Raw genomic sequence first — 25,536 nt, forward strand, 5'->3', positions numbered from 1 at the left:
ACCTGGAAAGACTGTTTGGGTCCTTGGATGGAGTCGAGGGGGGGGAGGTAAAGGGACAGGTGTTGCATCTCCTGCGGTTGCAGGGGAAAGTGCCCGGGGTTGGGGTGGTTTGGGTGGGAAGGGACGAGTGGACCAGGGAGTTACGGAGGGAACGGTCTCTGCGGAACGCAGAGAGGGGAGGGGATGGGAAGATGTGGCCAGTGGTGGGGGTCCCGTTGGGAGGTGACGGAAATGTTGGCGGGAGACTTGTTGGATACGCTGGTGGTGGTGAAGGTGGAAGGTGAAGACAAGGAGGGTTGTGGGGTTGAAAGATGAGGACAAAGGGAGATGGAAATAAGACTACAATTCCCATCAGCCCCTTCGGGTGGACGTCACCGCGCAGGGGACGCGGTGACGTAGGAGGCCCGTGTCACGTGCTCGTTCAATGGCGGCGGTGGCGGGAGATTCAACGGGCGCCGGCGACGACGGAGGAAGGGACCGAGACGGAGACGGAGACGCCCAGCCCGTCCCCAGCGGCCTCCTCACCCACCTGCCCGGCGGACGCACGGAGGCGGCCGTGCTGGCGGCGGCGCTGCGGCAGCTGAGCACCTTGGCCCGGGCGCTGAGCCGCAACGTGCGGCTCCTCAATGGCGGCCTGGAGAGGTGAGGGTGACGGTTAATATTCATGAGGCGTCTATTAATATTCACGTGACGTCGATTAATATTCACGCGACGTCCATTAATATTCACGCAACGTCGATTAATATTCACGCCACGTTGATTTAATATTCATGAGACGTTCGTCGCACCAGCGCCGTAATACGCCGAGCGGCGGCGCACTACCGTAATCCAGCAGCGCAGTGCAGAGCAGGTTTACAACAACAAGGGTCTCGACCCGAAACGTCACCCATTCCTTCTCTCCTGAGATGCTGCCTGACCTGCTGAGTTACTCCAGCATTTTGTAAAATAAATACCTTCGATTTGTACCAGCATCTGCAGTTATTTTCTTTTACAACAACGACCCCAGGAATCAGTGGGTAAGCCAAAACATTATGACCTGATGAGCTAAAACATTATGCCCACCTGCCAAACATGTTGTTGGTCCTCCGTGTGCAGCCCCATACGCAGCAGGGTGCGATGCACTGTGTATTGTGACACATTTCTCCCGTGACCACCATTTTAACATTTCCCGTGCTTGTGCCACAGTCGACCTTCTGTCGGTTCGGACCAGACGGGATAGCCTTCGTTGCCCCTCGCCCATCGATGAGCCTTGGGCGCCCAACACCCTGCCTGTCGCCGGTTTGTGGTTTGTCCCTCCTCGGACCACTGTCGGTCGGTGCTCCCCACTGATGACCGGGAGCAACCCACAAGCCTTGCCGTTTCAGAGATGCTCTGACCCAGTCGTCTGGCCATAACAATTTGGCCCTTGTCAAAGTCGCTCAGGTCTTTACTCCTGCCCATTTCTCCTGCATCCAACACGTCAACTTCAAGAACTAACTGTTCACTTGCTGCCTAATATATCCCACCCCTTGACAGGTGCCATTGCAACAAGATAATCAATGTTATTCACTTAACCTGTCAGTGGTCATAATGTTTGGGCTGATCAGTGTATGATGAGCGTTTGTCAACACTGGGCCTCTACTCGCTGGAGTTATATAACAACATCGATAACAATAGGTGCAGGAGTAGGCCATTCGGCCCTTCGAACCAACACCGCCATTCAATATGATCATGGCTGATCATCCACAATCAGTACCCCGTTCCTGCCTTCTCCCCATACCCCTTGATTCCGCCAGCCCCAAGGGCTATATCTAACTTTATAATGCATCCCGTGATTCTACAGATCCCACAGATTCACCACTCTCTGGGTGAAAACGTTTTTTCTCATCTCAGTCCCAAATGGCCTACCCCTAATTCTTGAACTGTGGCCCCTGGTTCTGGAGTTTGGAAGGCCGGGGGGTGGGGGGGGGAGTTTGGAAGGCCGGGGGGTGGGGAAGCCTCATTGAAACTTACAGAATAATGAAAAGCAAAGATAGATAGAGTGGATGTGGAGAGGATGTTTCCACTGGTGGGATTGTGGGACCAGAGGGCACAGCCTCAGAATTAAAGGGCCACGTCTGCAAAAAATTTGTATCAGCATCTGCAGTTAATTTCTTACACTATCGGTTGCTCCACTGCGATTTCTCCTCAAGGTATACCTACTTTGAAGACGTTCTCCTCCTCTCTTCGAAGAGAGTTTAGCAACATGCTCTATCGCTGCTCCCCCTCTGTGATTTCTCCTGACCTCCTGCTCTACGATCACGTTTTGACACAGACCTGCTACCACAGCCACGTCTGCAAAAATCCCTCCGTAACTCACTGGTCCACTCGTCCCTTCCTACCCAAACCACCCCAACCCCAGGCACTTTCCCCTGCAACCGCAGGAGATGCAACACCTGTCCCTTTACCTCCCCCCCTCAACTCCATCCAAGGACCCAAACAGTCTTTCCAGATGAGACAGAGGTTCACCTGCACCTCCTCCAACTTCATCTATTGTATCCGCTGCTCTAGATGTCAACTTATTTACATCGGCGAATCCAAACGCAGGCTTGGCGGTCGTTTCGCACAACACCTTCGCTCAGTCTGCCTTAACCAACCTGATCTCCCGGTGGCTCAGCACTTCAACTCCCCCTCCCACTCCCAGTCTGACCTTTCTGTCATGGGGCTCCTCCAGTGCCATAGTGAGGCTCACCGGAAATTGGAGGAACAGCACCTCATATTTTGCTTGGGCAGCTTGCAGCCCAGCGGTATGCACATTGACTTCTCCAACTTTAGATAGTTCCTCTGTCCCTCTCTTCCCCTCCCCCTTCCCAGTTCTCCCTCTATCTTCCTGTCTCCACCTATATCCTTCCTTTGTCCCGCCCCCCTGACATCAGTCTGAAGAAGGGTCTCGACCCAAAACGTCACCCATTCCTTCTCTCCTGAGATGCTGCCTGACCCGCTGAGTTACTCCAGCATTTTGGGACGATGTGGCCAATAGTGGGGTCCCGTTAGAGGTGACGGAAATGTTGGCGGATGATTTGTGCTGTTAAAGAGGCTTCGAGATGGGGACATGGATCACGTGCAGGCAAAGGAGATCAGTTTAACGGCATCATGGGAACGGCATGGCGTGACTGTCATATGTTGAAAGACTGGAGCGACTAGGCTTGTATACACTGGAATTTAGAAGGATGAGAGGAGATCTTATTGAAACATATAAGATTATTAAGGGGTTGGACACGTTAGAGGCAGGAAACATGTTCCCAATGTTGGGGGAGTCCAGAACCAGGGGCCACACACAGTTTAAGAATAAGGGGTAGGCCATTTAGAACGGAGATGAGGAAAAACTTTTTCACTCAGAGAGTTCTGAATCTGTGGAATTCTCTGCCTCAGAAGGCCGCGGAGGCCAATTCTCTGGATGCATTCAAGAGAGAGCTAGATAGAGCTCTTAAGGATAGCGGAGTCAGGGGGTATGGGGAGACGGCTGGAAAGGGGTACTGATTGAGAATGATCAGCCGTGATCATATTGAATTGCGGAGCTGGCTCGAAGGGTCGAATGGCCTCCTCCTGCTATTGTCTATTGTCTATTATCACGTCTGACACAAACATTGGGCCTGCACCTGTACTGTGCCGTGATTTACCATTGTATCTTTCCTGCGCTGTTCAGTGTTTAGTTCAGAGATACAGCGCGGAAACAGGCCCTTTAGCCCACCGGGTCCGCGCCGACCAGCGATCCCCGTACACTAACACTACCCTACTCAAACACTAGGGTCAAGTTACAATTTTACCGAAGCCAATTAACCCACAAACCTGCAGGTCTTTGGAGTGTGGGTGAAAACCGGAGCACCCGGAGAAAACCCACGGGGAGAACGTACAAACTCCAAACAGACAGCGCCCGTGGTCAGGATCGAACCCGGGTCTCTGGCACTGTGAGGCAGCAGCTCTTAAGGGTGAAGAGGGGAAAGTCCTCTTTAGTTTAGTTTAGAGAGACAGCGGGGAAGCAGGCCCTTCGGCCCACCAGGTCCGTGCCGACCAGCGATCCCCGCACACTAACACCATCCTACACCCACTTGGGACAATTTTTACATTTACCGAGCCAATTAGCCTGCAAACCTGCACGTCTTTGGAGTGTGGGAGGAAACCGAAGATCTCGGAGAAAACCCACGCAGGTCACGGGGAGAACGTACAAACTCCGTGCGGACAGGGCCCGTAGTCGGCAGCAGTGAGGCAGCAGTTCTACCGCTGAGCTGCCGTGCCGCCCTTAAGGGTGATGAAGGGGGGGGGTCCTCTTCTGGGAACTAACTCAACCTCCCGCTCTCCCTGTCTCTGTTTTCCAGGACGCTCCAGGACAAGAAAGATATCGAAGAGCTGGAGGGAATACTGGTAAGAGGTGGACGCAACGCGAAGCGAAGCGCCGGTGGTTTCCCGTGCGCCCGCATCTCTCCGCGACGCGGGCTGACCGCTGCATTTTCCTTGCCTTCCAGAACCGGTTCGTGGAGGGGCAGGCTCGGGATTTGAAATCGCTCGTTGCCAGACACTGACGCCCCTTCGAGCCTGTACGCACCGCCATTCATGGCGATCACGGCTGATCATCCACAATCAGTGCCCCGCCCCTGCTTTCTCCCCGTACCTCTTTGCTTCCGTTGGCAGCCTCCACAAACAACCTCTCCCTGTCCGCTCTTCGGATCCGTTCCCCGTGAATGAAGACCGCGGTGCTGAACAGTTGGGTCAACTTGGTTTGGATAGTTGGTCACAGCAAAGAGAGACACAAAAAGCTGGAGTAACTCAGCGGGTCAGAAACCATCTCTGCAGAGAGAGAATAAGTGTATGTGTATATATGAGTGGGTGTGTGTGTGTATGGATACTAGTACATAGAAAATAGGTGCAGGAGTAGGCCATTCAGCCCTTCGATCCAGCACCGCCATTCAATATGATCATGGATCCAGCTCCGCCATTCAATATGATCATGGCTGATCATCCAGAATCAGTAGTGTAAGAAAATAACTGCAGATGCTGGTACAAATCGAAGGTACTTATTCACAAAATGCTGGAGTAACTCAGCAGGTCAGGCAGCATCTCAGGAGAGAAGGAATGGGTGACGTTTCGGGGCGATATCCTTCTTCAGACTCTCCTGAGATGCTGCCTGACCTGCTGAGTTACTCCAGCATTTTGTGAATAATCCAGAATCAGTACCTCGTTCCTGCTTTCTCCCCACATCCCTTGATTCCGTTAGCACGATAGAACTAAATCTAAATCTCTCGTGAAAACATCCAGTGAATTGGCCTCCACTGCCTTCAGTGGCAGAGAATTCAACAGATATACAACTCTCTGGGTGAAAATGTTTTTCCTCAACTCAGTCCAAAATGGCCGACCCCTTATTCTTAAACTGTGTGATCCCCTGGTTCTGGACTCCCCCAATATCGGGAACAGTTTTCCTGCATCTAGCCTGTCCAATCCCTTAAGAATGTTATATGTTCCCATTAGATTCCCTCTCATCCATCCAAATTCCAGTAATACAAGCCCAGTCGATCCATTCGTATATATGTATACGAGCGTGGAAAAAAAACTGCAGATGCTGGTTTAAATTCAAGGTAGACACAAAATGTTGGAGTAACTCAGCGGGTCAGGCAGTATCTCTGGAGAGAAGGAATGGGTGACGTTTCGGGTCGAGACCCTTCAGTCTGAAGAAGGGTCTCGACCCGAAACGTCACCCATTCCTTCTCTCCAGAGATGCGGCCTGACCCGCTGAGTTACGGCAACATTTTGTGTCTACCTATTTATACGAGTGTACGTGTGTGTGTATATGAATGTGTGTATATGTATACGAGTGGATGTGTGTGTCTCTATATATGAGTGTGTATACGAGTGGATGTGTGTGTACGAGTGGATGTGTGTGTATATATATATTTCACAAAATGCTGGAGTAACTCAGCAGGTCAGGCAGCATCTCAGGAGAGAAGGAATGGGTGACGTTTATATATATATTTACTGTATATATATATATATATATATTTACGAGTGTATGTGTGTGTATATATGAGTGTATATATGTATACGAGTGTTTGTGTATATATCTATACAAGTGGGTGTGTGTGTGTAGCAGGTTTCCCCTGCATCCTGACCACTCGTGTGTGTGTGTGTGTGTGTGTATATAAGTGTCTATATGTACACGCGTGTGTGTATATGTGTATGTATATATATATACACATACGAATGCATGTGTGTAAATAAGTGTATATATGTACACGGGTGTGTGTGTATATATGTATACAAGTGTATGTGTGTAGTTAGGATGCCGCTGCATGAGATTGGACAGTTTGTGCTGTACATCGGGCCACCATGGTCCTCCTTACCCTGAGACCCAGCCCACATGAGAACCGACGAGCAAAGGCAGACCCACTTTCCAGGACTCCGGACGCAGGCAGACTCCACCTCCTCAGGCGGGGAAAGGAAGCAGGTCTTTGTCTGCCGAAGGGAGAGAGGCCTCCCATGGCTCCCTATCGCCACCACCGAACACCCGGACAGTTCCTCACTCGGTGAGAATCTACACGGTCGGGATCAGAAGCTGCCCCCCCCCCCCCCCCCGTGGCTCGGGCCAGAGCTGTTCGTTGGTAACGTGGACTCGACTCGCAAACCACACACGATAGACCCCAAAAGCTGGAGTAACTCAGCGGGACGGGCAGCATCTCTGGCGAGAAGAAACGGGAGGCGTTTCGGGTCGAGGCCCTTCTTCAGACTGGTTTGGGATAAGGGAAACGAGAGAGATAGACGATGATGCAGAGAGATAAAGAACAATAAATGAGAGATATGCAAAAAAGTAACGATGATAAAGGAAACCACACACCGGGACAAACTATCCACAGAATCAAATCCGTAAGTTGACAAGACATAGGAGCAGAAGTAGGCCGTTCGGCCCATCGAGTGTACTCTGCCGTTCAATTTTTAGATTATTTGATTGTCACGTGTACCGAGATACAGAGAAAAGCTTTTGTTGCGTGCGAATCAGACAGCGGAAAGCCAATGCATGATTACAATCGAGCCGTCCACAGTGTACAGATACATGATAAGGGAATAACGTTTAGGGCAAGGCATTAAAGGCAGCAAAGTCTGAAGAAGGGTCTCGACCTGAAACGTCACCCATTCCTTCTCTCCAGAGATGCCTGTATTGCTGAGTTGCTCCAGCTTCACTAGTCCCACTGTAGCTGGAGAATTTAAACTCGCAATAAAATTGGAACGCAAAGTCAGTCTTGGTAATGTTGGTTAATGTTCAATGGTTCTGCACTGAGGTGCAGTAAAATTAATGTTTCTTTGCACACGGCTTCAGTACATTATCACTATACATAAGCACAATCCCCATTAAACAAAGTACGGAAATAGTCATACGGTATAGGAGTAGAATTAAGCCATTCGGCCCCTCAAGTCTACCCCGCCATTCAATCAAGGCTGATCTATCTCTCCCTCCTAACCCCATTCCCCTGCCTTCACCCCATAAACTATGACGCCTGTGCTAATCAAAAATCTATCTACACTGTAGATAGACAATAGGTGCAGGAGGAGGCCATTCGGCCCTTCGAGCCAGCACCACCATTCAATGTGATCATGGCTGATCATTCTCAATCAGTACCCCGTTCCTGCCTTCTCCCCATACCCCCTGACTCCGTTATCCTTAAGAGCTCTATCTAGCTCTCTCTTGAATACCTTCATAGATTTTTGATTAATACAGGTGTCGTAAAAATACCCACTGACTTGGCCTCCACAACCTTCTGTGGCAAAGAATTCCACAGATTCACCGCCCTCTGACCGAAGAAATTTCTCCCCATCTCCTTCCTAAAAGACCGTCCTCTATTTCTGAGCCTGTGACCTCTAGTCCTAGACTCTCCCACTAGTGGAAACATCCTCTCCACATCCACTCTATCCAGGCCTTTCACTATTCTGTACGTTTCAATGAGGTTCCCCCCCTCATCCTTCCAAACTCCAGCGAGTACAGGCCCAGAGCCGACAAATGCTCATCGTATGTTAACCTACTCAGTCAGTCTACTGAGACCAAATGCAAGAGTCGCCAGCTTTTGGCACCTTTTTCAAATTCCAAGTTACTTTTAAGTACAGCTGGCCATAAAGGCCCGTTGTCCTGGATCAGGGCCAGACAACACGCAGAAACATAAATAATAAATTATATGTAGATATGCATAAATTATGTGAACATATGCATATATTAAGCACAATATATATTGCATGAATTTGCATATCTGCATAAAATTTATTTTAAAATGCGTATATTATGCATGGATTATACACAAGGGGTAGCCCAGTGGCGCAGTGGTAGAGTTGTTGCCTTACAGAACCAGATTTGATCCTGACCACGGGTGCCGTCTGTATGGAGTCTGTACCTTCTCCCTGTGACCTTGTGGGTTTTCTCCGGATGCTCCGATTTCCTCCCGCACTCCAAACATGTGCCAGTTTGTAGGTTAATTGGCTTCGGTGATGATTGTAAATTGTCCTTAGTGTGTTTCCTTATTGTGTCCACATCACAAGATTAAAAATTGTTTAGCCAGAGCTGGACACACTTCTCGGCATCAGCATACAATGGCGTCTTGCGCTTCTTGTGCTTGTTACATAGAAAATAGGTGCAGGAGGAGGCCATTCGGCCCTTCGAGCCAGCACCGCCATTCAATGTGATCATATCATATCATATCATATATATACAGCGCGGAAACAGGCCTTTTCGGCCCACCAAGTCCGCGCCGCCCAGCGATCCCCGCACATTAACACTATCCTACACACACTAGGGACAATTTTTTACATTTACCCAGTCAAATTAACCTACATACCGGTACGTCTTTGGCTGATCATGCCTGCCTTCTCCCCACATCCCTTGATTCCACTAGCCCCTAGAGCTCTATTTAACCCTCTCTTAAATTCATCCAGTGATTTGGCCTCCACTGCCCTCTGTGGCAGAGAATTCCACAAATTCACAACTCTCTTCGTGACAAAGTTCATTCTCACCTCAGTTTTAAATGGCCTCCCCTTTATTCTGAGACTGTGGCCCCTGTTTCTGGACTTCCCCAACATTATCATCATATATATCATATCATATATGTTCAGCCGGAAACAGGCCTTTTCGGCCCACCAAGTCCGTGCCGCCCAGTGATCCCCGTACATTAACACTATCCTACACCCACTAGGGACAATTTTTACATTTACCCAGCCAATTAACCTACATACCTGTACGTCTTTGGAGTGTGGGAGGAAACCGAAGATCTCGAAGATCTCGGAACATTGGGAACATTTTTCCTGCATCTGGCTTGTCCAGTCCTTTTATAATTGTATACGTCTCTATTAGAACCCCTCTTATCCTTCTAAACTCCAATGAATACAAGCCTAGTCTTTTCAATCTTTCCTCATATGACAGTCCCGCCATCCCAGGGATCAATCTCGTGAACCTACGCTGCACTGCCTCAATTACAAGGATGTCCTTCCTCAAATTAGGAGACCAAAACTGTACACAATACTCCAGATGCGGTCTCACCAAGGCCCTATACAACTGCAGAAAAACCTTCTTTACTCCGAACTGCAGAAGAACTTGTTGGTGGAAAGATTGGTGGAAACAGGGCCGCGACGTGAATGGTCTTTCCTTGACCCCTTCCTAGTGTGTAGGTTAGTGCTATTGTACGGGGTGATTGCTGGACGGCACCGCCTCGGTGGACATATACATTAATGACTTGGATGAAGGGATTAAAAGTACCATTAGCAAATTTGCAGATGATACAAAGCTAGGTGGCAGTGTGAACTGTGAGGAAGATGCTATGAGGTTGCAGGGTGACTTGGACAGGTTGTGTGAGTGGGCGGATGCATGGCAGATGCAGTTTAATGTGGATAAGTGTGAGGTTATCCACTTTGGTGGTACGGATAGGAAGGCAGATTATTATCTGAATGGTGCCAAGTTAGGAAAAGGGGACGTACAACGAGATTTGGGTGTCCTAGTGCATCAGTCACTGAAAGGAAGCATGCAGGTACAGCAGGCAGTGAAGAAAGCCAATGGATTGTTGGCCTTCATAACAAGAGGTGTTGAGTATAGGAGCAAAGAGGTCCTGCAGTTGTACAGGGCCCTAGTGAGACCGCACCTGGAGTACTGTGTGCGGTTTTGGTCTCCAAATTTGAGGAAGGATATTCTTGCTATTGAGGGCTATTGAGAATAGATATTCTAGCTATTGCTATTAACCTAGGTTTACTAGGTTAATTCCCGGAATGGCGGGACTGTCGTATGTTGAAAGACTGGAGCGACTAGGCTTGTATACGCCGGAATTTCGAAGGATGAGAGGGGATCTTATCGAAACGTATAAGATTATTAAGGGGTTGGACACGTTAGAGGCAGAAAACATGTTCCCAATGTTAGGGGAGTCCAGAACCAGGGGCCACAGTTTAAGAATAAGGGGGTAGGCCATTTAGAACGGAGATGAGGAAAAACTTTTTCAGTCATTTGTGAATCTGTGGAATTCTCTGCCTCAGAAGGCAATGGAGGCCAATTCTCTGAATGCATTCAAGAGAGAGCTGGATGGAGCTCTTAGGGATAGCGGAGTCAGGGGGTATGGGGAGAGGGCAGGAACGGGGTACTGATTGAGGATGATCGGCCATGATCACGGTGAATGGCGGTGCGTACAGGCTCGAAGGGCCGAATGGCCTACTCCTGCACCTATTGTCTATTGACCGAAGAGCCTGTTTCCGCACCAAACAGAAACACATATTTTAAAAACATATATGTAGATATGCACGAATGTATGTACATTATGCAGAATGTACACATTGAATATATGCAGATCTGCATGAAATATCTTTTAAATTGCATGTATTCCTGGTCCAGGAACGCTGATCTACTGACCGGTAGTGGCCAGGGCCATCTTCTCCGTTGTCGTGTGCCGGGACAGGTGGGCGAAGGCCGCGGACGCCAACAGGATCAACAAGCTCGTCGGGAAGGCCGGCTCCGTCGTCCTGGGGGGTGGAGTTGGATTCGTGGGGAGGTGGGTCTTGGAGGGGAGGATGCTCCTCAAACTGCCGAGCATCCTGGACAACACAGCTCACCGACTCCGTGACACACTGGTAAACCTGAGGAGCACCTTCAGCAACAGACTGGTCCCACCAAGATGCAGCACAGAACGCCACAGGAGACCCTTCTTCCCTGTGGCTATCAAACTGTACAACCCCTCCCCCTTCTGCCTTGGGGTAGACTGAGACTGACTCCCCCCCCCCTCCCCAATCTTTGCACATCCTCAATCCTTTACCCCCGTCAGTTTTATGACTGTTGGCAGACCAATTTCCCTCCTGGGATAAATAAAGTACTGTGGTATTAAGCATGTCTTATAAGAAAATAACTGCAGATGCTTGTACAAAATCGAAGGTATTTATTCACAAAATGCTGGAGTAACTCAGCAGGTCAGGCAGCATCTCGGGAGAGAAGGAATGGGTGACGTTTCGGGTCGAGACCCTTCTTCAGACTCCGCATGTCTAAAACATAAGTTACACGTAAATTCTTTAATGCATGGAACAGCAGATGCTGCCTTTATTAAATAAAAGACACAAAGTGCTGGAGTCATTCGGGGGGAGGGGAGGTCAGGGAGTATCTCTGGAGAACATGGATAGGTGCAATTCTGCAATCTAGTGTAAAGAGAAAAAGCTGTGCAAAAAAAAACAACAAGCTATTGTTACACAAAAAAACATGGGAGGGGATAGATCCTCCTGCACGTCCTCCGGCCCCCCTCGGCACGTGACGGGGAGAGGCGCTTCAGCCACCCGCCCTCGTCACGTGAAGTGAAGTCGACAACTGCGATCCTGGACACGTGACATGGGGAGATGGGGCAGCTTCGGCTGCGGCATGGACATGTGACGGGGTGTCACCAGCTGCGATCCCGGACACGTGACAGGGGGAGGAGGAGCAGCTTCGGCTGCGGCACACACGTGACGGGGTGTCACCAGTTGCGAACCCGGACACGTGACGAGGGGAGGAGAGGCAGCTTCAGCTGCGGCCAAGACACGTGACGGGGTGTCACCGGCTGCGATCTTGGACACGTGACGAGGGGAGGAGGGGCAGCTTCGGCTGCGGCACAGACACGTGACGGGGAGGAGGGGCGGCTGCGGCACACACGTGACGAGGGAAGGAGGGGCAGCTCCGGCTGCGGCACACACGTGACGAGGGGCATCTTCGGCTGCGGCACAGACACGTGATGAGGGGAGGAGGGGCAGCTGCGGCACAGAAACGTCACGGGGTGTCACCGGCTGCGATCCTGGACACGTGACGGGGAGGAGGGGCGGCTGCGGCACACACGTGCGAGGGGGAGGAGGGGCAGCTTCGGCTGCGGCACAGACACGTGTCGGGGGGGAGGAGGGAGGGAAGGGGGTCGCCTCCAGCTCGGCTTCAGCGGCCGCTTCCGGGAAGCGGGAGGGCGCGTGCAGAGCCATGGCAACGCAGGTGAGCGGCCGGGGGGTGGGGAGGGGGACTAGCAGGGCGGCGACGGGCGGAGCGGCCTCTCCGGCGGCTCTGGGGAGACAGTACTGGCGATATTGTACATTTAAATCAACCAGGAGGCCTGAAATAACCCGGGGGGGGGATATCAGAGGTATAAATGTTCCAGGCTGTGGTGTCTCTGAGCGGGATAGTATCGACACTGTGGGCCGAATGGCCTGATCCCCCCAGCTGTACTCTTCTATGGTTTAACTTGGCATCATGTCCAGCACAGATATTGCGGGCCGAAGGGCCTGACCCCCCCCCCCCCCCCCGCTGTACTCCTCTATAGAGTAGTTTAACTTGGCACCATGTCCAGCATGGTTATTGTGGGCCGAAGGGCCTGAGCCCCTGCTGTACTCTTCTATAGTTGAACTTGGCATTATGTCCAGCACGGATATTGTGGGCCGAAGGGCCTGACCCCCCCCCAGCTGTACTCCTCTATAGAGTAATTTAAATTGGCACCATGTTATAGCACGGATATTGCGGGCCGAAGGGCCTGACCCCCCCCCCCCCAGCTGTACTCCTCTATAGAGTAGTTTAAATTGGCACCATGTTATAGCATGGATATTGTGGGCCGAAGGGCCTGAACCCCCCCCCCCCCAGCTGTACTCCTCTATAGAGTAGTTTAAATTGGCACCATGTTATAGCATGGATATTGTGGGCCGAAGGGCCTGAACCCCTGCTGATGGCCCTTTTCTTACGGTTGGTGAAAGAAAATAACTGCAGATGCTGGTACAAATCGATGGTATTTATTCACAAAATGCCGGAGTAACTCAGCAGGTCTGGCAGCATCTCAGGAGAGAAGGAATGGGCGACGTTTCAGGTCGAGACCCTTCTTCAGACTGACGTCAGGGGGTCGTGACAAAGGAAGGATATAGGTGGAGCACAGAGGGGGAGCAGCAGGAGAGCATGTTGCTAAACTCTCGTCGAAGAGTGCAGGAGAACTTCTTCAAAGTGGACAAACCTTGAGGAGAAATCGCAGCGGAGCGACAGGTAGTGCAAGAAAATAACTGCAGATGCTGGTGCAAATCGAAGGTATTTATTCACAAAATGCTGTTTGTCCCTCCCCCCCCAGCCCGACATCACCCTGAAGAAGGGTCTCGACCCGAAACGTCACCCATTCCTTCTCTCCTGAGATGCTGCCTGACCCGCTGAGGGAGTTACTCCAGCACTTTGTGAATAAATACGGTTGGTGAAGGCAGGGATCAACTTGGAACAGTACAGACACTGTGGGCCGAAGGGCCTGTTCCTGCATTCTACTGCCCAACTGAGTAGTTTAACACGGCATCATGTTCAAGCATGGATACTGTGGGCCGAAGGGCCTGCTGTACTGTTCCACGATTGCTTCTGTGGTTGGTGAGGGCAGGGATCAACATAGGACAGTACAGATATATTGTGGGCAATAGACAACAGACAATAGACAATAGGTGCAGGAGGAGGCCGTTCGGCCCTTCGAGCCTGTACGCACCGCCATTCAATGTGATCATGGCTAATCATTCTCAATCAGTACCCCGTTCCTGCCTTCTCCCCATACCCCCTGACTCCGCTATCCTTAAGAGCTCTATCTAGCTCTCTCTTGAATGCATTCAGAGAATTGGCCTCCACTGCCTTCTGAGGCAGAGAATTCCACAGATTCACAACTCTCTGACTGAAAAAGTTTTTCCTTATCTCAGTTCTAAATAGCCGACCCCTCATTCTTAAACTGTGGCCCCTGGTTCTGGACTCCCCCAACATTGGGAACATGTTTCCTGCCTCTAACGTGTCCAACCCCTTAATAATCTTATACGTTTCGATAAGATCCCCTCTCATCCTTCTAAATTCCAGTGTATACAAGCCTAGTCGCTCCAGTCTTTCAGCATATGATAGTCCCGCCATTCCGGGAATTAACCTAGTAAACCTACGCTGCACGCCCTCAATAGCAAGAATATCCTTCCTCAAATTTAGAGACCAAAACTGCACACAGTACTCCAGGTGAGGTCTCACTAGGGCCCGGTACAACTGCAGAAGGACCTCTTTGCTCCTATACTCAAGCCGAAGGGGCCTGTTAAAGAGTTGTTTAACATCGTGTTCAGCACAGAACACAACTGTGTTGTGGGCCGAAGGGCCTGTTCCTGCACTGTATTCTTCTATGATTGCGTGAAGAAGAGATCCCTCTCCTCCCCTCTCCCATCTGCAAGAGGTCGAGAAGTGTGTGAACGCACACCTCCAGATTCAGGTTCAGTTTCTTCCCGGCTGTTATCAGGCAAATGAACCATCCTCCTCTCATCGGCTAGAGTGACGGTCCTCATTGGAGACCCTCGGACTATCTTTAGACTTTAGACTCTGATCAGACTTTATCTCGCACTAAACGTTATTCCCTTTATCCCGCATCAGTAAACAGTGGACGGGTCGATTGTAATCTTTGTGGCCGATTAGGAGAAGGGGAGATGCAACGAGACCTGGGTGTCGTGGTACACCAGTCATTGAAAGTAGGCATGCAGGTGCAGCAGGCAGTGAAGAAAGCCAATGGTATGTTGGCATTCATAGCGAGGGGATTTGAGTATAGGAGCAGGGAGGTTCTGCTGCAGTTGTACAGGGCATTGGTGAGACCACACCTGGAGTATTGTGTACAGTTTTGGTCTCCTAATCTGAGGAAAGACATTCTTGCCATAGAGGGAGTACAGAGAAGGTTCACCAGATTGATTCCTGGGATGGCAGGACTTTCATATGAAGAAAGACTGGATAGACTCGGCTTGAGGGGGGATCTTATAGAAACTTACAAGATTCTTAAGGGGTTGGACAGGCTAGATGCAGGAAGATTGTTCCCGATGTTGGGGAAGTCCAGAACAAGGGGTCACAGTTTAAGGATAAGGGGGAAGTCTTTTAGGACCGAGATGAGAACGTTTTTTTTCACACAGAGAGTGGTGAATCTGTGGAATTCTCTGCCACAGAAGGTAGTTGAGGCCAGTTCATTGGCTATATTTAAGAGGGAGTTAGATGTGGCCCTTGTGGCTAAAGGGATCAGGGGGTATGGAGAGAAGGCAGGTACGGGATACTGAGTTGGATGATCAGCCATGACCGTACTGAATGGCGGTGCGTACAGGCTCGAAGGGCCGAATGGCCTACTCCTGCACCTATTTTCTATGTTTTCCGCTATAGCACGCGACCACAAAGCCTTTCACTATACCTCACGAAATGCTGGAGTAACTCAGCAGGTCAGGCAGCATCTCAGGAGAGAAGGAATGAATGGGTGACGTTTGAAGAAGGTTCAGTCTGAAGAAGGGTCTCGACCCGAAACGTCACCCATTCCTTCTCTCCTGAGATGCTGCCCGACCCGCTGAGTTACTGCAGCATTTTGTGATACAAATACCTTCGATTTGTACCAGCATCTGCAGTTATTTTCTTACACTTCACTGTACCTCGGTACACGTGAGTAAACTAATCGAAACTAAACTTAAAGGTGCAGTGAGTGTGGAGGATAGAACTAGTGTACGCGTGGATCGCTGGTCGGCGTGGAATGGCTCCCAGTGCTGTCTGTACGGAGTTTGCACGTTCTCCCCGTGACCTGCGTGGGTTTTCTCCGGGCGCTCCGGTTCCCTCCCACACTCCAAAGACGTGCAGGTTTGTAGGTTAATTGGCTCGGTAACATTTTTTTATCGTCCCCGGTGCGTGTAGGATAGTGTTAGTGCGCGGGGATCGCTGGGCGGCACGGACCCGGTGGGCCGAAGGGCCTGTTTCCGCCCTGTATCTCTAAATCTAAAACAAAGTTCAATTAAATGTAATTAAACTAAACTAAATTAAAAGAAACTAAACCGGTCTAAATTAAACTGAACTAAAAGACACTAAACTAATCTAAAGGTAACTAATCCTCTTCCCCTCTCCCTGACTCCCCCCTCTCCATCTCTCCCCCCTTCTCTCTCCCCTCCCTCCATCTCTCTCCCCCCCCCCATCTCTCTCCCTCCCCCTCCATCTCTCTCCTTCCCCCTCCATCTCTCCCTCTCCCCCATCTCTCTCCCTCCCCCTCCATCTCTCTCCCTCCCCCTCCATCTCTCTCCCTCCCCCTCCATCTCTCTCCCTCCCCCTCCATCTCTCTCCCTCCCCCTCCATCTCTCTCCCTCCCCCTCCATCTCTCTCCCTCCCCCTCCATCTCTCTCCCTCCCCCTCCATCCTCCTCCATCTCTCTCCCTCCCCCTCCATCTCTCTCCCTCCCCCTCCATCTCTCTCCCTCCCCCTCCATCTCTCTCCCTCCCCCTCCATCTCTCTCCCTCCCCCTCCATCTCTCTCCCTCCCCCTCCATCTCTCTCCTTCCCCCTCCATCTCTCTCCCTCCCCCTCCATCTCTCTCCCTCCCCCTCCATCTCTCCCCCTTCTCCCTCCCTCCACCTCCATCTCTCTGCCTCCCCCTCCATCTCTCTCCCTCCCCCTCCATCTCTCTCCCTCCCCCTCCATCTCTCCCCCTTCTCCCTCCCTCCCCCTCCATCTCTCTCCCTCCCCCTCCATCTCTCTCCCCCTCCATCTCTCTCCCTCCCCCTCCATCCTCCCCCATCTCTCTCCCTCCCCCTCCATCTCTCTCCCTCCCCCTCCATCTCCCTCCCTATCTCTCCCTCCATTCCCCCTCTGTCCCTCTCTCCTCCCTCTCTCTCTCTCCACTCCCTCTCCCCCTCTCTCTCTCCCCCTATCCCATTCTCCCCCCTCTCCCCTGTCTCTCTCCCCCTCGCTTCTTCCCTCCCTCTCACCCCTCTCTTTCTCTATCTCCCCTCCCCTCTCCCTCTCTTTCTTCCCCCTCTCTCTCTTCCTCCTTCTCACTCCTCTCTCTCTCTCTCCATTCCATCTCTGAGCCCCTTTCTCCCCCCCTCTCTCTCTCTCCACTCCCCCTCCCTCTCCCATCCCATTCTCCCCGCTCCCCTCCCTCTCTGTCTCCCCCTCTCTCCCCCCCTCTCTCCCCCTCTCTCCCTCCCTCTCTCCCACCCCTCCCCCATCTCCCCCCAACCATGAGAGGAATAGATCGGGTAGACTCACAGAGTCTCTTGCCCAGAGTAGGGGAATCGAGGACCAGAGGACACAGGTTCAAGGTGAAGGGGAAAAGATTTAATAGGAATCTGAGGGGTAACTTTTCCACACAGAGGGTGGTGGGTGTATGGAACGAGCTGCCGGAGGAGGTAGTTGAGGCTGGGACTTATCCCAACGTTTATGAAACAGTTGGACAGGTACATGGATAGGACGGGTTTGGAGGGATGTGGACCAAATGCAGGCAGGTGGGACTAGTGTAGCTGGGACATGTTGGCCAGTGTGGGCATGTTGGGCCGAAGGGCCTGTTTCCACGCTGTATCACTCTGCGTCTCTGTGTCTCTGTGTCTCTGTGTCTCTGTGTCTCTGTGTCTCTGTGTCTCTGTGTCTCTGTGTCTCTGTGTCTCTGTGTCTCTGTGTGACTCTGTGTCTCTGTGTCTCTGTGTGTCTCTGTCTCTCTGTGTCTCTGTGACTCTGTGTCTCTCTGTGTCCCTGTGTCTCTCTGTGTCTCTCTGTGACTCTGTGTCTCTGTGACTCTGTGACTCTGTGTCTCTCTGTGTCTCTCTGTGTCTCTCTGTGACTCTGTGTCCCTGTGACTCTGTGTCTCTCTGTGACTCTGTGTCTCTCTGTGTCTCTCTGTGACTCTGTGTCTCTGTGACTCTGTGTCTCTCTGTGACTCTGTGTCTCTCTGTGTCTCTCTGTGTCTCTCTGTGTCTCTGTGTCTCTCTGTGTCTCTGTGTCTCTCTGTGTCTCTGTGTCTCTCTGTGTCTCTGTGTCTCTGTGTCTCTGTGTCTCTCTGTGTCTCTGTGTCTCTCTGTGTCTCTGTGTCTCTCTGTGTCTGTGTGTCTCTGTGTCTCTCTGTGTCTGTGTGTCTCTGTGTCTGTGTGTCTCTGTGTCTCTCTGTGTCTGTGTGTCTCTGTGTCTCTGTGTCTCTGTGTCTCTCTGTGTCTCTGTGTCTCTCTGTGTCTCTGTGTCTCTCTGTGTCTGTGTGTCTCTGTGTCTCTCTGTGACTCTGTGTCTCTCTGTGTCTGTGTGTCTCTGTGTCTCTCTGTGTCTGTGTGTCTCTGTGTCTCTCTGTGACTCTGTGTCTCTCTGTGTCTGTGTGTCTCTGTGTCTCTCTGTGTCTGTGTGTCTCTGTGTCTCTGTGTCTGTGTGTCTCTGTGTCTGTGTGTCTCTGTGTCTCTCTGTGTCTCTCTGTGACTCTGTGTCTCTGTGTCTCTGTGTCTGTGTCCCTGTGTCCCTGTGTCCCTGTGTCCCTGTGTCCCTGTGTCCCTGTGTCCCTGTGTCTCTGTGTGTCTGTGTGTCTCTGTGTCTCTGTGTCTGTCTCTCTGTCTCTCTGTCTCTCTGTGACTCTGTGTCCCTGTGTCTCTGTGTCTCTCTGTGTCTCTGTCTCTGTGACTCTGTGTCTCTGTGTCTCTGTCTCTCTGTGTCTCTGTGTCTCTCCGTGTCTCTCCGTGTCTCTGTGTCCCTGTGTCCCTGTGTCCCTGTGTCTCTCTGTCTCTGTGTCCCTGTGTCTCTGTGTCTCTGTGTCCCTGTGTCTCTGTGTCTCTGTATCTCTGTGTCTCTGTGTCTCTGTGTCTCTCTGTCTCTCTGTCTCTGTGACTCTGTGTCTCTGTGTCTCTGTCTCTCCGTGTCTCTCCGTGTCCCTGTGTCTCTGTGTCTCTGTGTCTCTGTGTCTCTCTGTGTCTCTGTCTCTCTGTCTCTCTGTCTCTCTCTGTCTCTCTGTGTGTCTCTGTGACCCTGTGACTCTGTGTCTCTGTGTCTCTGTGACTGTGTGTGTGACTCTGTGTCTCTGTGTCTCTCTGTGTCTCTCTGTCTCTCTGTCTCTCTCTGTCTCTCTGTGACCCTGTGACTCTGTGTCTCTGTGTGTCTCTGTGTGTCTCTGTGTCCCTGTGTCTCTGTGTCTCTCTGTCTCTCTGTCTCTCTGTCTCTGTGTCCCTGTGTCCCTGTGTCTCTGTGTCTCTGTGTCCCTGTGTCCCTGTGTCTCTGTGTCTCTCTGTCTCTGTGTCCCTGTGTCCCTGTGTCCCTGTGTCCCTGTGTCCCTGTGTCTCTCTGTCTCTCTGTCTCTGTGTCCCTGTGTCCCTGTGTCCCTGTGTCCCTGTGTCCCTGTGTCCCTGTGTCTCTGTGTCCCTGTGTCCCTGTGTCCCTGTGTCCCTGTGTCTCTGTGTCCCTGTGTCCCTGTGTCTCTGTGTCTCTCTGTCTCTGTGTCCCTGTGTCCCTGTGTCCCTGTGTCCCTGTGTCCCTGTGTCTCTCTGTCTCTCTGTCTCTGTGTCCCTGTGTCCCTGTGTCCCTGTGTCCCTGTGTCCCTGTGTCCCTGTGTCTCTGTGTCCCTGTGTCCCTGTGTCCCTGTGTCCCTGTGTCTCTGTGTCCCTGTGTCCCTGTGTCCCTGTGTCCCTGTGTCTCTGTGTCCCTGTGTCCCTGTGTCTCTGTGTCCCTGTGTCCCTGTGTCCCTGTGTCCCTGTGTCTCTGTGTCTCTCTGTCTCTCTGTCTCTGTGTCCCTGTGTCCCTGTGTCCCTGTGTCCCTGTGTCCCTGTGTCCCTGTGTCCCTGTGTCTCTGTGTCTCTCTGTCTCTCTGTCTCTGTGTCCCTGTGTCCCTGTGTCCCTGTGTCCCTGTGTCTCTGTGTCTCTGTGTCTCTGTGTCTATGTCTCTGTGACTCTGTGACTCTCTCCCCCAGCCAGGGGGTGTGTTTGAGAGCCGGGTGCAGCAGGCCATTCGCTACAAGGCCGAGGGCAACCATCACTACCAGCAGAAGCGGGTGCGGGAGGCCATCAGCCGCTACCACTGGGCCCTCATGCACCTACGGGGCCTGGACCCCAGCGAGCCCAGCCCCCTGCAGGCGTTCGGGGGCGAGAAGGAGAAGCTGAGCCCCGAGCAGGTGGAGCTGCTCCACAGGGTGGAGTGCGACTGTTACAACAACTTGGCCGGTAAGCTGCCGTCCGTCCCACACTGCCCCGGCTAGAGGCCGCCACCTCCCCTCACTCCCAAATACGTCACCCCCCCCCCCCCCTCACCCAGCTAGCGGCCACGTGCTCCCGCTCCAACAATGGCGGCCGCCCGGGCCGGGTGGCAGGTTGCTATGCAACCTCCGGGCCTACAGCGGCCCCCGGGCCTACAGTGTCCGGGCCTACAGCGTCCGGGCCTACAGCGTCCGGGCCTACACTGTCCGGGCCTAGAGTGGCCCCCGGGCCTACAGTGTTTGGGCCTACACTGTCCGGGCCTACAGTGTCCAGTCCTACAATGTCCGGGCCTACAGTGTCCGGGCCTACAGTGTCCGGGCCTACACTGTCCGGGCCTACACTGTCCGGGCCTACAGTATACACGCCTACAGTGTCCGGGCCTACACTGTCCGGGCCTACACTGTCCGGGCCGACGGTGTCCGGGCTGACGGCGTCCGGGCCTATAGTTTCCGGGCCTACAGTGTCCGGGCCTACAGTGTCCGGGCCTACACTGTCCGGGCCTACACTGTCCGGGCCGACAGTGTCCGGGCTGACGGCGTCCGGGCCTACCGTGTCTGGGCCTATAGTTTCCGGGCCTACAGTGTCCGGGCCTACAGTGTCCGGGCCTACAGTGTCCGGGCCTACAGCGGCCCCTGGGCCCACAGTGTCGGGGCCAACAGCGCCCCCAGGACCTAATACTGGACAAGGGCAGTCCCGTACGGGACAAACCAATTTAGCCCAAAATACGGGATGTCCCGGCTAATACGGGACAGTTGGCAACCCTAACTATCCCCCCCCTCCCCCACATTAAGATCACCTTTAACGATCGTGCTAGTCCGATCACAGTGGGCCGAACGGCCTGCTGTACAGCCCGCCCACAAAGACACGGATTGTCGGAAGGAATCGCAGATACTGGTTTAAACCGGAGACCGACACAAAATGCTGGAGTAACTCAGCGGGACAGGCAGCGTCTCTGGAGAGAAGGAAGGGGCAACGTTTTCGGGTCGAGACCCTTCTTCAGTCTGAGAATCGGGGGGAGAGGGAGACAGAGAGGTGTGGAAGGGCAAGGTGTGAAAAGGGACAGATCAAAGTGGTGCCTCATCCCTCTTCAAGGGTCTCGACCCGTTCCTTCTCTCCAGAGATGCTGCCTGTCCCGCTGAGTTACTTCAGCTTACCAGGCCAAAGATGTCTGCCTAGGCTGGCACATGGTGGCACAGCGGGTAGAACCGCTGCCTCACGGCGCCAGAGACCCTGGGTTCGATCCTGACCACGGGCGCTGTCTGTCTGTACGGAGTTTGCACGTTCTCCCCGTGACACGCGTGGGTTTTCTCCGGGCGCTCCGGTTTCCTCCCGCGCTCCAAAGACGTGGGGCGGCACGGTGGCGCAGCGGTAGAGTTGCTGCCTCACAGCGCCGGAGACCCGGGTTCCATCCCGACTACGGGCGCCGTCTGTGCGGAGTTTGCACGTTCTCCCCCGTGACCCGCGTGGGTTTCCTCCGGGCGCTCCGGTTTCCTCCCGCGCTCGAAGCCGCGCGGGTTTGTGGGTCAATCGGCCCCTCTGTAAATTGCCCCCCAGTGTGCAGGGAGTGGATGAGAGAGTGGGAGGACGTGGAACTAGTGTGTGAACGGGGGCTGGCCGGCGCGGACTGGGTGGGACAAAGGAGTTGTTTCCATGCTGTGTCTTTCTCATTCCCTCTCTTCCCCTACCCTCTCTCTCTCTCTCTTCCCTCACTTCCCTCCCTCTCCTCTCCCCCTCCCTCTCCTCTCCCCCTCCCTCTCCTCTCCCCCTCCCTCTCCTCTCTCTCCCACTCTCTCCTCTCTCCCCTCCCACTCTCTCCCGTCCCTCTCTCTCTCCCACTCCGTCTCTTTCGTCCTCTCAACCCTCTCCCTCTTTTCCCACCCATCTCTCCCGCTCTCCCTCCCTCTCCCTCCCTCTCCCACTCCCTCTCTCCCTCTCTTCCCTCTCCCCACACCCTCCCTCTCTCCCCCCCTCTCTCTCCTCTCTTCCCTCTCTCCCCTCCCTCTCTCTCCCCCACTGTTTCCCTCCCTCTCTCCCCCCTCCCTCTCTCTCCCCTTCCTCTCTGTTTCCCTCCCTCTCTCCCCCCTTTCTCCCCCCTTTCTTCCCCACTCCCTCTCTCTCTCTCTCCTCCCTCTCTCCCTCTCCCCTCCCTCTCTCCCCCCCTCTCCTCTCTCTTTCTCCCACCCTCCCTCCCTCTCTCCCCTCCCTCCCCCCCCTCCCCCTCTCTCCCCCACCCTCTCTCTCTCCCCCAGCATGCCTGCTTCGTGCGGAGCGGGTGAACTATGAGCGTGTGCGTGACTACAGCCAGAAGGTGCTGTCCAGACAGGGTGACAACAGCAAGGCCCTGTACCGGGCAGGGGTGGCCCTCTACCACATCGGGGACTACGACCAGGCCCTGCACCACCTCGGGCGCGCTGCCCACGCCTGCCCCAAAGGTGAGACCCCACCCCCCCTCACCCACCCGTGACACCCCCCTCACCCAACGCCTGCCCCAACAGTGACTGCACGCACACGCACACACACACGCACGCACGCACACACACACACACACGCACACACACCCACACACGCACACACACACACACACGCACACACACACACACACACACACACACACACCCACCCATGCCCACACACACACCCACCCACGCCCACACACACACACACCCACCCACACACACACACACACCCACCCACGCCCACACACACACACACCCACCCACACACACACACACACCCACCCACGCCCACACACACACACACCCACCCACACACACACACACACACACACACCCACGCCCACACACACACGCACACACACACACACACCCACCCACGCCCACACACACACGCACACACACCCACCCACGCACGCACGCACACACGCGCACACGGACACACACACATAGAGACACACACACACACACACACACACACACACACAGACACACACACACACACACACACAAGTACACAGATGAAGACGTACACACACAGAGACACACACACACACACTGAAACAGCCACACCTGCAGACACACACACACACACACACACTGTCAGTCAGAGACAGACAGCGCCGAGACAAAGATCCAACCTGAGACTCCAGCTCGACGAGGGATCGGCACTACCCGCTGCAGACCGATCCGGCACCACCCCCCCCACCCCTCCCCCCCCTGACGACGAGCCAGAGCTGAGTGTTTGTTCTTTGCCTCCCCTCCCCCACCTCTTCTCCACCCCCCCTCCCCTCCCACACCCCCCCCAACTTCCCCCTCCCCTCCCCCACCTCTTCTCCACCCCCCCCTCCCCTCCCACACCCCCCCCCAACTTCCCCCTCCCCTCTTTCCCCCTTCCCCCCTCCCCTCTTCCCCTCCCCACTCCTCCCCTCCCCTCCCCCCCCTCTTCCCCATCTCCCCTCCCCTCCCCTCTTCCCCACCTCCCCTCCCCTCTTCCCCACCTCCCCTCCCCTCTTCCCCATCTCCCCTCCCCTCCCCCCTCCCCCTCCCCTCTTCCCCACCTCCCCTCCCCTCTTCCCCATCTCCCCTCCCCTCCCCCCTCCCCCTCCCCTCTTCCCCACCTCCCCTCCCCACCTCCCCTCCCCTCCTCCCCTCCCCCTACCCTCCTCCCCTCCCCTCCCCTCTTCCCCACCTCCCCTCTTCCCCACCTCCCCTCCCCTCCTCCCCTCCTCCCCACCTCCCCTCCCCTCCCCCCCTCCCTTCCTCCCCACACAGATGCCAACGTGAAGCGGCTAATTCAACAGACAGAGCAGCACCTCAGCGACTACCACGACCGGGAGAAGGCCATGTACAGGGGCATGTTCGCCAAGTGAGCCCCCCGCCCCTCCCCCAACCCCCACTGGGGTCACCCGTACCTTCCCCCCCCCCCCCCCCTCCCACCTGACAATACAATACGTTCTCGGAGCAAGAAAGAGGCCGTTCGGCCCGTCACGACAGCTCCGCCATCCAATCACGGTTAACCCACCTTTCCCCCTTAACATGTAGCGGGAAAAAAACTGCAGATGCTGGTTTAAATGGAAGGTAGACACAAAATGGTGGAGTAACTCAGCGGATCAGGCAGCATCTCGGGAGAGAAGGAATGGGTGACGTTTCGGGGTCGAGACCCCTCTTGACGCTGTCCAGTCTGAAGAAGGGTCTCGACCCCAAAACGTCACCCGTTCCTTCTTTCCCGAGATGCTGCCTGACCCGCTGAGTTACTCCAGCACTTTGTACCTGTCCACATTCTCCACAGATGCTGCCCGACCCGCTGAGTTACTCCAGCACTTTGTACCTGTCCACGTTCTCCACAGATGCTGCCCGACCCGCTGTGTGACTCCAGCGTGTACCTGTCCATCCTGACACCTGTACTTACCTGGCACTGCAGAAACACCCCCCCCCATCCACCAGTCCCCCCCCCATCCCACAAGACCCTGTGAGCCAGTGACCCACGGATAATCTACCACTTCCCCACCCCCCAAGACCCTCTACAGACCCCCGCACTCAGCGGTGTGGGCACACGTTATCCCTGACTCCAAAGAGAGAATAATGTGTCAGAAGGAGCTGCAGAGGCTGCCTTACCCCTCGTTTCCCTCTCCCCATGCTGTGTCTTTCTCAATCCCTCTCTTCCCCCACCCTCTCTCTCTCTCCCCATCTCACCCTAACTCTCCTTCATCCTCTCAACCGTCTCCCTCCTTTCTCACCCATCTCTCCCGCTCTCCCTCCCTCTCTCTCTTCCCTCTCCCTCTCTCCCCTCCCTCCCCTCCCTCCCTCTCTCCCCTCACTCTCTCTCCCACCCTCTCTCTCCCTCTCTCTCCCCTCCCCACTCCCTCTCCTCTCTTCTCCCACCCCCCCCCGACTCTCAGTCTGAAGGTCTCGACCCGAAACGTCACCTGACCCGCTGAGTTAGTCCAGCTTCGTCATGTTTGTCAGTGAATGGGAGCAGAATCAGGCCGTTCGGCCCTTCCAGTCCAGTCCGCCATTCAATCGTGGTTGATCTATCTCTCCCCTCCTAACCCCATTCTCCTGCCTTCTCCCCGTAAACCCCTGACACCCGCACTAATCGACAATCTATCTATCTCTGCCTTAAACATCCACTGACTTGTGGCCT

The 25,536-nt window shown here is 53.9% G+C and overlaps 1 protein-coding gene and 1 long non-coding RNA gene across 2 annotated transcripts; both read left to right on the forward strand.

Annotated features, from left to right (window-relative positions):
• Nucleotides 1-425: 425 nt before the first annotated feature.
• LOC144609433 (uncharacterized) lies at nucleotides 426-5,613 on the forward strand. Its single transcript, XR_013549318.1, has 3 exons — nucleotides 426-642; nucleotides 4,335-4,380; nucleotides 4,482-5,613. It is a non-coding gene; the product is annotated as an uncharacterized LOC144609433 (long non-coding RNA).
• Nucleotides 5,614-12,351: 6,738 nt separating this feature from the next.
• On the forward strand, nucleotides 12,352-24,560 carry ttc9c (tetratricopeptide repeat domain 9C). Its single transcript, XM_078428039.1, has 4 exons — nucleotides 12,352-12,457; nucleotides 20,154-20,403; nucleotides 22,686-22,868; nucleotides 24,165-24,560. The coding sequence occupies exons 1-4, from the start codon at nucleotides 12,446-12,448 to the stop codon at nucleotides 24,260-24,262; spliced, it is 543 nt and encodes a 180-aa protein (XP_078284165.1). The 5' UTR covers nucleotides 12,352-12,445; the 3' UTR covers nucleotides 24,263-24,560.
• The last annotated feature ends 976 nt before the right edge of the window (nucleotides 24,561-25,536 follow it).

The sequence above is a fragment of the Rhinoraja longicauda genome, chromosome 34 (genome assembly GCF_053455715.1).
Source record: "Rhinoraja longicauda isolate Sanriku21f chromosome 34, sRhiLon1.1, whole genome shotgun sequence".
Classification (NCBI taxonomy): domain Eukaryota; kingdom Metazoa; phylum Chordata; class Chondrichthyes; order Rajiformes; family Arhynchobatidae; genus Rhinoraja; species Rhinoraja longicauda.

Coding starts and splice junctions, on each gene's coding strand:
- ttc9c (XM_078428039.1), top strand. Junction 20,404..22,685: donor CTGTTACAACAACTTGGCCG/GTAAGCTGCCGT, acceptor TCTCTCCCCCAG/CATGCCTGCTTCGTGCGGAG. Junction 22,869..24,164: donor TGCCCACGCCTGCCCCAAAG/GTGAGACCCCAC, acceptor CTCCCCACACAG/ATGCCAACGTGAAGCGGCTA.